Source organism: Meles meles, chromosome 18 (genome assembly GCF_922984935.1).
Source record: "Meles meles chromosome 18, mMelMel3.1 paternal haplotype, whole genome shotgun sequence".
NCBI lineage: Eukaryota > Metazoa > Chordata > Mammalia > Carnivora > Mustelidae > Meles > Meles meles.
Genome location: NC_060083.1, coordinates 27,419,695 through 27,431,714, shown reverse-complemented (window position 1 = coordinate 27,431,714; position 12,020 = coordinate 27,419,695). Strand labels below are relative to the sequence as shown.

The following is a 12,020-nucleotide window of genomic DNA, read 5'->3' as shown; positions in this document are numbered from 1 at the left end:
TAAAGATTTATTATTTTACAGAAAGAGAGCATGTGAGTGAGCAGGGGGAGAGGGAGACAGAATCCTGAAGGAGACTCCCGGCTGAGGGCAACCCCAGGACAGAGATTATGACCTGAGCCAAAATCAAGAGTTGGCCCTCAACAGACTGAACCACCCAGGTTCCCCAAGTTCCTCTAAGGTTTATTTTTGTACTCCTAGTACCTAACACAGGCACTGAGGAAAAATTTATTACATCCTAAAGGCTTGAATGAAACAAGGAAACACTTCTGGAACCTAAAAGCTATAAGAGAAAGAATATTTTTAAAATTGGTGGGTTTCTCTTTTTCTCTTTTTAGATATACTTTAATAGTACACTTTAAAAAAATTTTTTTTAAAGATTTATTTTTGTGGGCGCCTGGGTGGCTCAGTAGGTTAAAGCCTCTGCCTTCGACTCAGGTCATGATCCCAGGGTCCTGGGATCGAGCCCCATATTGGGCTTTCTGCTCCAAGGGGAGCCTGCTTACTCCTCTCTCTCTCTCTCTGCCTGCCTCTCTGCCTACTTGTGATCTCTGTCTGTCAAATAAATAAATAAATAAAATCTTTAAAAAAAAAAAAGATTTATTTTTGCAACAGAGAGGGGGAGAGAGAGAGCGAGTGCACAAGTGGAGGCAGGGGACAGTAGAGAGAGAGGGAGGAACAGGCTCCCTGCAGAGCAAGGAACCTGATGCAGGGCTCGATCCCAGCACCCTGGGATCATGACCTGGGCAGAACGCAGACACTTAAAAGACTGATCTACACAGGTGCCCTAGGCGATACACTTGTTCCTTGAACTTTCACACATACATTACCTTTCCTATTATCTCCTCTCACTTCCCCTGCCCACTCCCACCCTCTTGGACAGAAGGGTGAGAACAAATGATTATCAAAGAATGTTCCAAATTTGAGCACTCAATACACAAAGGTAGAATATGGATGGCACTGTACAGAGGAAGAAATCCTCCTGAAAGTATACAGATATCATAGCATGTGCAGCTCAACTTGGATGGACATTATTTGACCTATGGATTATCTAAACCCTACATATCAGGTTAGGATTTAACCACAAATATAACTTCCGATCTTTATACATATGGCTCTCAAACTATCATTCTATATTCCCTTCTACTCTAAGCCCTTCTATAAATTCCTCTTATCTTATTAAATTATAGCCAATTCTGAAAATCTTAAAATCTTATGCTACCTTTTGCATAGTTCACAGACTGACAACAGTTCAAGTTCTTGTTAAATAATGGAGACCAGTCAGAGCCCTCCATTTGATACGGAAGTCTAACTTGGCTTGAAGGCTTCCAGTGAAAGAGAACACACTAGATTGGCTCAGTGGGTTAAAGCCTCTGCCTTCCGCTCAGGTCATGATCCCAGGGTCAGGGGATTGAGCCCCACTTCGAGCCCCACATCGAGCTCCACATCGGGCTTCCTGCTCAGTGGGGGTTCTGCTTCCTCCTTTCTCTTTCTCTGCCTGCCCCTCTGCCTACATGTGATCTCTGTCAAATAAATAAAATCTTGGGGGAAAAAATTGCCTCAATTTGGGGTTTGCCCTTAATTTTAGAAAATAATTTCCAATAGCTGAACCACATTTTGCTTCCTTATAATTTCCAGAGGCACAAAGCCAAAAAATCCTCTTACGCACAATATAACGAAGACAGGTTCAGAAGTATCACTGAAAGAACCATGATTCATATAGCTGTACCCCTGGGGCAAATAATACATTATATGTTAATAAAAATAATTTTAAAATATCTTTTATTAAAAAATGAGGGGTACCTGGCTGGCTTAGAGGAACATGCAACTCTTGATCTTGGGGCCATGAGTTTGAGCCCCATGTTGGATGTAGAGATTACTTAAATAGATTTTTAAAAAACAGAAGTAATTTATCCATTTAAGGAATCAAAAACTTACCTGAAGATTTACTCTCTGATGTCTGTTCGAGTTCTCTGAAAGCACTGTATTTATCACCAGGCTCTATGATGAAAAGACAGAAAGTCCATTAAGTTTAGGAATCTTAAAAAAAAAAAAAAAAAGTTTAGGAATCTTGATAAAACTCAAGGAAGTAAGTAAGGCAGACTGGATCAATCATACATACTTGACATGTGGTGTAAGCATTTTATACATTTCTCACAAAAGGTCACCACTAAAATGGTTTACATTCATAGGTTTATGAATTGACAATGTGTTTTTACCTCCAAATGGAATAGTATTTTCAGAGGACTTCTCAGCTGCAATTCCTTTAAACACAGCATATTTATCCATCGAAGCTAATGCTTTAGTTCCAGGAAGTGGCATCAACAAAGAAGGGGCACTATAAGGGAAAATGAAATATTTTTTAATGATGAGAACACTGAATCCTTCCCTTATCATCAAGTAGAAGCTTAGAATTAAAATGATAAATAGGTACTACCTGGTTAAAATTCATGGCTCCCTGCTTTAAGAGTTAGAAACTATTTATATTCACCACAGAAGGGAGAACACTTTTTTTTTTAAACATTCTTTTTTCTTGGAAAAATATACTGACACACCACCCACGTGATAATTCTTTGTTTGATTATCTGAAGAGGGGTCAGGCCCACACTGACCATCTAATCATCTCTGTAAGCCACAAAAACAGTTGGAATGGCACTGGGAATAGATTCTCATAGAATGATGACCTCCTAGAATTTTAACTTAAAGTCCGTAAAATGGCAAAAGTGAACTGCTCCAAATATGTAAACCCAATATTTTAGAGTAAATTCTGTTAACCTTAATATAAATTATTCTTTGAAATGGGTTCAGACTGCAGAGGTAGAATAGTTAAGATAAACATCTGTTTATGAAATGTCGTTCAGGCCAAGATGTAAATTGTTCTTATTTGATCTTACTGCATTGCTTACTGGCAGAAGTTCACACATCTGATAAGCAGCAGTAGAGTTAATACAATTTACATTTTTACAAGGATCACATCAGCGTTTCCAGAAGCTATCTTTGTAGCAAAACAACAATCACTTCAAAATTAGATAAAGATACTTTTGCCTGTAGACATATTTCTCGCTGGATGGAAAAATAGTGTAATGAGTACTATCTGTGTGGGTAATTCTTGGATGGCTTAAACACACACTATATAAAAGCACTGCCCTCCCCGCTTTTTTCTTATCACACCCAGGCAGCTCCCTGGAAGAACAACTTTACATATGAATGACTACATTCCACCACTAGTTTGTGTCATTCAATACCACACACGCAAGTTATATAAATGGATTTCTATTGGGTTCTTTGCCCTGAAGCAAAAATCTTCCACAGTCATTTAAATCATCTTATCAGCGGCCTACAAGCAAGGTAAAAAACCCAGCTCCCTCACATGCATGCTAATTGAGGTCCACAGTGCTACAGGACTTAGTGCTACGAAATATTATAATTTCACACCACTACCAAACAGCTGCAATGTATTTGATCTTGACAAACAGGTCATCATCTATACATTATGGGTGGATTTTTTAAGCACCATAAACAATTAAACTACAACTCATTGAGCAGAATGTTACATATAAATAAAAGTAATTAATGCTTGAGGGGGAAAAAAAAATCACAAAGTTGAACAACCTATTTGTTTTTCCTGAACTGGCAACTTCAGTTATAGCCTTGTAAAGCCCACTGGTAAAAATCTAAATATGACATAAAATTTTTATTAATTTTAAAATTATTTTCAGGATTGGAAAAAAATAGAGGACCTTTAAGGTAATGAAATACTGATTGAAGTTAACAAAATAAAATTCCACTAAAAAAAAACCCTGCTGACTCAGACTGTAATTTTATGCATATTACAAATGAATAATTCATTTTAATTCCCTGAAATTCTTGGGGGAAAAAAAAACCAAACTGTAATCACCATGACAGTGTTTAGGCCAGTTACATAAAGTATTTATCTATTCCAAATATGAAAACTGTTATTTCTACTCTTTAATACTAGTGAAAGATACTCAGAGAGGTACATTCTTCTAAAATTTAAGACCAGGCCTTCTGTTGAAAGATAAGACTTAAAGAGAATTTGGCCACCAAAAAAAAAAAGTATTTTGCTTTTTCTCAGTGTGTCCATTTGTTTTACACTCACTGCACGTGGCTGTCATAGATGATTTTACTGAGTTGCTTACCCTTTTAAATGCAAGCCTGCTAAACAGGCTTGAGTCATGGAAACTTAAGGCCAAAGGGCCTACAGTGACCACCTGGCCGAGTAGAGACAGGCCCTCTGCTCAAAACATCCACAGGCCCTAACAGACCAATGGGCTACTTGGCAACATCACTAAATAGAGAAAATTCCATTTGTGGCTACTACCCCACCTTCCCCCTTTAAAAACAGCTCCCATGGAGTGCCTGGGTGGCTCAGTGGTTTAAAGCCTCTGCCTTGGGCTGGCTCTGGTCGTGATCCCAGAGTCCTGGGATAGAGCCCTGAGTCAGGCTCTCTGCTCAGTGAGGAGCCTGTTCCTCCTCTTTCTCTCTCTGCCTACTTGTGATCTCTATCTGTCAAATAAATAAAAATCTTTTAAAAATTTAAAAAAAACAAAAACAAATAAAAAGAGCTCCCATCCACTGCCTGGTGGTCTCTCCTTTGCAGTCCAGCCCGCTGCTCCCTTGCAGTGTATTCAATAAACTTCTATTTCCTTTGTTCTGCCTGGGGGGAATCCTTTCACCGCCCTTTCACCGCCCGCACACTGGCCTCCACCTGATCATCACCCCACATTTGGGGGCCCCCCCCGATCTGATCGGACAGACACCACACTAAACACTGTCACTTAAAAAGTAAAATGAGGCTAACCAATTCAAAACCCCTCCACCTTAATCCTTTTTCAACTATTTTATCCTCGGTACCCCTTGTCTGTGGTGTTTCCTGTTCCAGGCTCCCCAGTGCTGGCTCACAGTTAAGTATTTTGGGAATGGATAAATGAACGACACTGCTGACTTCCAGATCCCCTTTCATGCTGACTCAAGTGCTATTTCTCCTCTGACACTCAGTTCAACACTGAGTCTGACCAATTTCTCAAACACACACTTTTCAGGGCCTGACTCTAAACCCAGGGTACTCTCATCATCTCATCACAGGCTTACTATGGCAACCGAATTTACCCCACACAGTAGCTGGGATCCCTTTCCTCAGGCCACTTCTTATCTCTAAAATACGTTATAGATTACGTCACAAATCATAAAACATCCCACATTGGTGCTGCCCTTAACTGAGATGTTTTTTTCACAGACTAACAGGAGTCTCCACCCCAGCCTACTTCTAACACCTTACTTGGCTTTTCATCTTCCCGGACAAATAATGCCCATTTTTTGCTTAAAAGTGCTGCCCAAGGGGTGTCTGGGTAGTTCAATCCTTTAAGAGTCCGAGTCTTGGTCTCAGCTCAGGTCTTGGTCTCAGGGTCCTGAGATCAAGTCCTGTGATGGGCTCCACACTGGGTGTGGAGCCTGTTTAAAAAAAAAATAAAAATGCTCACCTAGCCTTAGCTCTTTATATCATTTAACAAACAACCCTTTAAAATAAACTCATAATAGGGGCACCTGGGTGGCTCAGTGGGTTAAAGCCTCTTGCCTTCAGCTCAAGTCATGATCCCGGGGTTCTGGGACCGAGCCCCGCATTGGGCTCTCTGCTCAGCAGAGACCCTGCTTCCTCCTCTCTCTCTGCCTGCCTCTCTGCCTGCTTGTGATCTCTCTCTCTCTCTCTGTCAAATAAATAAGTAAAATATTTTTAAAAAAATTAAAAAAATAAAATAAAATAAACTCACAATATGGAATATAAATCATAAACTAGGGAATTCATTATACAGGTACACACACACACAAAGACTGAAGGACCAATTCTAAGAGAATTTTTATCAGATACTATAAATACCAGGATAAAACTAAGCGTCTTTAGAGCAGGAACTGCGTTTTCTGCTTTTATAGTTCTGGTGCCTACCCCAATGTCTGGCATATAGCAGATGGTAAGTAAATGTTTTTCCATGTGTAAATAAACAATGAGTGTGGATTCTTAGACATGAGCAAACTGTTTTCATGTAAGCATGGAAGTAATCAAGTCAGAATTGGAAAAAAAAAAAAAGCCTACAGAGTATGACTGTGTATGAAAGTAAACGATTATGTGGAGATAATGCCACACAAAATTGCTAATATCCCATGACTCTTGGACCAGGCCAACATCTTAAAGCTTTCCATGCCCAAACTTCAATTTTACCCACTAAGAGTTTTTTCTTCCCCCGGAGGAGTTAACCACTAATTTGGTTTATAACCTGCATACTGCAACACGTTCATCCAATAATCCTTTATTAATTACATAATATGGCTAGGGACTACAAATACTGCCATGAAAGACCTTCATCAGGTACAACAGCCTAGTAAGGGAAACAGATAAACCAGTCATCAGGGCCCAGACATCTATGAGGCACCAGGGCAGTGAAGAGGGAGGGCCCTCATCTTTGAGGTGCCAACTGATGCAGAGGGGTTAGTAAATACTTGTTAAACTGATGTTAATCTGATTTTTGAAGTAGAACTAGAATGAACTCTCGAGAGAATTTCAGATTGAAGAAGGGTAAAGGTCAGAAACCTGGAAAAGTAGGATCAGTGCAGAGTCCCTGTGGCACGGCTGGAGCACAAGCTGTGGGGGAAGAGCAACGGTCGAGAGGACAGGCAGGGGCAAGAGCACATGCAGCCATTTTCCACGCCGAGCAGAGCTGACAGAGTTGGTGGTGGTGAAGGAGAGAGCAGGGAACCAAAGATAAAGGACATGTTTCCGATTTGGTGGCTGGATTTGGTGATATGATTCACCAAGGAAGGGAACAGTGATTTAACACATTTTTACTAGCTTTGAGTAGGAAAACACTGAATCTAATTCAATGCAGGTAACTGCAGATGCCCTGGGTCATTCAGATATGTTCTAGAGAGTAGAACATATATATTTTGTTGGAAGGAAGGGACAGGAGAAAGAAGTATTATTATGTATCTATTGGTTAACGTGTGTGCCACTGTAGTGCGCTTGGAAATCACTGTTATTTTATAGTCCCATCCTTCAAATGTTTCTCCTCTGTGGCACTTATGGTTACCTGACAAATTCTTAAAATCAGGATAATAATTATTTTCCTAATTTGTTTTTTTAAATTTTTTAAAAAATATTTTATTTATTTATTTGAGAGAGAGAGAGAGAGACAGCCAGAGGCAGAAACACAAGCAAGGGGAGTAGAAGAGGGAGAAGCAGGCTTCCCGTTGAGCAGGGAGCCTGATGCGGGGCTTGATTCCAGGACCCTGGGATCATGACCTGAGCCGAAGATGGACATTTAACAACTGAGCCACCCAGGCACCCCTCTTTTCTTCATTTGTAGTTACCTACAAAGCCTATCCCTTAGTTCTTGTTACAGTGTATACGCAGGAAGCATTAAGAGATAATCGATTGGTTAAAATGGAAAAGATGAATGATATTGCACAAAAAGGAACATAAGAGAAATGGTAAACGTATCCAGACAGAAACAAGTTCCAAAAATAACCAGAGAAATTCCTACTGCTTGCTCAAAATCTGGTATGTTCCGTTCTATGGAAGTAGTATCTAAAAACTTTTTTTTTTTTTGAGGTTTTATATATTTGAGAGAAAGAGAGAGAGAACAAGGAGGGGGAGAGGGAGAAGAAGAAGCAGACATCCTGCTGAGCAGGGAGCCCAATGCCACCCAGGTGCCCCTAAAAACTTTTAAAAAATGATGGAAAGGTGCTGGCAACATACTGAGTCAGTTACGATAACCTAAAAGTGAAGCTAGTACACAAGACATTACAGAAATAGTTATGTAACTATATATGCAAAAAAATGAACAGAAATCTGAAGGCCTAAAAGTCACCAATATCAAACATAAAGGAGAAATGAATAAATAATCACATTTAGATTTCTGAATTATTATTTCTGTGGAAAATCAACAGCATGTTATACTCCAAAAATATATTATGTGTCCCTGTCTAAAAAACTTTTCAATAGCCAAAGACTTGCTTCTGATACAAGAACATGAAGTCATCACCATACAGGTACCCTTGGCTCTAATCAGGTTTATTTTTTTTTAATTTTATTTTTTTAAAAGATTTTATTTATTTGACAGACGGAGATCACAAGTAGGCAGAGAGGCAGGCAGAGAAAGAGAGGAGGAAGCAGGCTTCCCGCCAAGCAGAGAGCCGGATGCGATGCGGGGCTCAATCCCAGGACCCAGAGATCATGACCTGAGCTGAAGGCAAGCGCCCCTGTAATCAGGCTTATAGCACAGGCAAAGAAAAAATATTGGCAAGTGATGTGTACTGGGAGGAAACGGTCAGGCTAAAGTTTTGGGTGGACAATGGGAGAAAAGTTTCAAGGGTAAAACAATAATAAAGAGGGAATAATCAAGGAAAGCATGAGAGTAAGAAGTCTTAACTTTCTCACGTATGCTTCTCACTATAGATGCCTCTTTCTCAATTATCAAACACAATGTTAACTATATCCAACTGTTTTCTACCTGTTTCCATGCTGGGAAGTACTTGTTTTTGAAGAAGCAGGCAACTCTTGGAAATCAGTGAATGAGTCATCAAGGGAGCCTGACTTAGAAGCATCTTGAAAATCCTGGAAGTCGTCTTCTTCTGGTTTTACCACCTAGGTTTATAGAGGACATTTAAATAGAGAGATTGAATTGATACAAGAGTAAATAACAAATTTACAACTGTCAAACTCAAAAACTACCTTTTAAATCTCCCAGTTTAGGTACCTAAATTAGGTAAGCATGACTATCTAATTTTAGAAGAACACACTTTAGATATAACACCAACTCCAGTATCCAAAGCAAGAATCTGTCTTGTACTTTTTTATTGCTGGGGCAGGGTGGAGTGGTGGGAGGGTCAAAGGGAGAGGGGGAGAGAGAGAGAGAATCTTAAGCAGACTTCACCTCCAGCGTGGAGCCTGACACATGGCTCAATCTCACCACGGTGAAATCATGACCTGAGCCAAAATCGAGTCAGAAGCTTAACCGACTAAGCCACCCAGGTACCCTGTCCTGTATTTTTAGATACAAGAACTATCTTTCTGGCAAAAGAACTAATCTACACAATTTTAAAACAGCTGAATCATATGTGCTATGAAGTGTGTAAACCTGGCGATTCAAAGACCTGTACCCCTGGGGCTAATAATTCATGTTAATAAAAAAAAAATTATAAAACAGCTGAATCACATTTATTCCTGGGAACCTGCCATCTTTAAAAAACATTTTATACATGATGTGAATTACAAAAGTGATACAAGCTTGTTACAATCCATTAATATAAGTATAAAATCAACAATGAACATTGACTCCTAATCACATGCTCTGAAAGTTAAGAACTTTCAGAACTGTGAACAGTTCACTTGTTTTACAGAAAAATGAGCTTATACTACGTTGTTCTGCACTTGAAAAAAAAGATGCAGTTATAACGTGGACATCTTTTGCATGTTGTACATGTAGTAGTTTATTCATTTTAATGATCATCAAATAGTTTACCACTATATGGATGAAGACAAATTTATTTAACCTTCCTTCCTCTGAGGAACATTTAGCTATTTCTAACTTTTTACTCTAACAAACAATACTATGACAAATATCCTTGCATATTTTTGTTCATCTGAGTTACTATTTCTATGGGACAGAGTCCTAATAGTGTGACTGCCAGGTCAGAAAATACAGACATTTATAATTTGGGTAGCTATTGCCAAACCTGCTTTCCAAGAAGGCTGTACCAGCAAACCATTTTCCTTACATTTTCCCTGACACTATTATGTTTTCTAAACTTTTTGCTAATCTGAGAAGTGAAAAATAAATGGAAACATTTGAATTTCAGGTTTAGTAGCTCTTCCAAAAGACACAGTCTAGGAATTTAGTTAACCTCATTAAGCTTGATGTTTAAACTGTATATACTATAAAGAACTATATAAACTTTTAGCCAAAATTCAAATCCCTTAAGGTGTAAGAAATTTCATTTTTTTTAAATAATGAGAAATTAAATTTTGTATTGTTTTACTACTGTTTAATTTTCACCTCCAGTGTCCATTATAATACAACGATCTTCTCTGCATCCTTGGAAAAAAAGCTACCCAGATTCACCTTCAGGGATTATTTGGAATATACACAGCTTCTCCACTTACCTGATTTGCAGGGTAAGTTGACATGAAGCCACTGGAAGCCTGGGCTGCAGCTCCCCCAACTGGTCCAACAAGGTTAATGCCTATAACTGGCTGTCCAAGATTGAGGGGTATGGAGCCTGCAGGGCCTGAAGATATCCCAGTTGGCTGACTCACCGCAGTAGGCAAAGTCATAGGAAAGCCACTTAAAGTTGGAATAGGAGCCGCTGGAAATTGACTTAAAGCATCAGGACTCATGGCAGGAACACCCCTCTATACAGAACAGAAGGAAAATGGGAATATTTAAGGGGATTGCAAACTACATACAATTTAAATTCAATAAAGGGAGACCTAAATGTAAAATCTGTAGTCCTGATAGCTTTCCACCCGGAGTTCCAAAACTCATGAATGTGATACAAGAAAATAGCTTACGAGGTTCATGTAAACCTAATATCAGGCAAAGAAATGGTTAACACAGCTCAATGGTGCCATTGTACTCTCTGACAAGTTCGGCTAATTCATTATAATCGAATCATTTAAAATGATTTTGTATTATAAGAAAAATTGCTATCAGACCAAGAATACTTTATATTTAAGGAATTTTAAACAAGGGCTTCAAGAACAGGAAGAGTAATTTCATTTATTACTGAATAACTTTCAAGTTCAGAAAGGGTACAGTTAGATCAGAGAATGTTAATACACTAAACAGTCTTTAAACAAAGGAATATTCTGCTAGAATGTGCAACATATATAACAGTACATTTTTGAAGTACTATATCCTAAAAAAATCTAAATTTTGACATACAAGAAGTTCTTCAACATTGTAGTCAATAGGATTTATACTGAAAAGTTATTTGATCTAACTTAAGAAACGTCTACCTGTGTTACTGCTATCATGGCGAGAACAGTATAAAGCTCTTCCTTAGTCAGTCTGCCAGGCGTAGTTCGATTAGCTAAGGCCCATATCTGTCCAAGAGTTTCCCTGGGAAGTCCAGACGACATCAGAATGGGATAAAGTTTAGCAGTATCTATTCCAGTTGGAGTCATTGTGATTTCTAAAATTTTCTTATAGGCATCTATCAAGGGAAAGACCAGATTACAAATGTAAACATATTAAAGGTGACTGTTCTTGGTTGCCCTTGTTGCTGACACAAGAATAATCCTCAGTCAAACTGCTTTAACAGAATCGAAGCCATGTCAGGGTTCTAACTGCTGTAAAGATTATTCAGAGAAATATCCAACATAAAAAGAGAGTCTGCAGCTTAGAAGACAGGTTGGAACTTGGTCCCAAAGATGAAGATTTGGGGCTAATGGTCAGAGAAAGTCTTAGTGCTCAGGAGAAGACAGTAACGATACTCAGAGGCAGTGTCAACAGAGCTGTAGAGTAATGGTGGCGGGAAGAGTCTGAAAATAGCAGTGGGGCGGCGAGAACTGTACCAGTACCACCTGTCTCCTCCCCCAGTGGGTTAGAGGCTCTGAGCAAAAACAGCACTGGGTAAGGTGCTTTGGGAATAGAGCCTTCAGAGAAAGCAACTTTCAGTCAAGTTGATAAAGCAGAATACATGTTTGAAAAAAGGGAAAGGAGGGGCACCTGGGTGGCTCAGTGGGTTGGGGCCTCTGCCTTCGGCTCGGGTTGTGGTTCAGAGGTCCTGGGATCCAGTCCTGCTTTAGCTCTCTGCTCAGTGGGGGAGCCTGCTGCTTCCTCTCTCTCTCTCTCTGCCTGCCTCTCTGCCTACTTGTGATCTCTGTCAAATAAATAAATAAATAAATCTTTTAAAAAATAAATAAATAAAAAAGAAAAAAGGGAAGGGACTGCTGAGGAATTTTTCCACAACAAATGGGGTTTCCAAAGGACAAAATGAGAAAGGTTCTT

The 12,020-nt window shown here is 39.2% G+C and overlaps 1 protein-coding gene across 13 annotated transcripts in view; it reads right to left on the bottom strand.

Moving 5' to 3' along the window:
- The window catches only part of SYNRG (synergin gamma), an 86,265-nt gene that overhangs the window by 36,460 nt on the left and 37,785 nt on the right, over positions 1-12,020 (bottom strand). For all 13 annotated transcript variants that reach the window (XM_045984350.1, XM_045984346.1, XM_045984345.1 and 10 more), the window contains 5 exons: positions 11,027-11,223; positions 10,172-10,420; positions 8,520-8,653; positions 2,217-2,335; positions 1,936-1,998 (listed from right to left, as the gene is read on the bottom strand). In XM_045984350.1, coding sequence (XP_045840306.1) covers positions 1,936-1,998; positions 2,217-2,335; positions 8,520-8,653; positions 10,172-10,420; positions 11,027-11,223 — 762 coding nt within the window. The remainder of the gene's footprint in view (positions 1-1,935; positions 1,999-2,216; positions 2,336-8,519; positions 8,654-10,171; positions 10,421-11,026; positions 11,224-12,020) is intronic.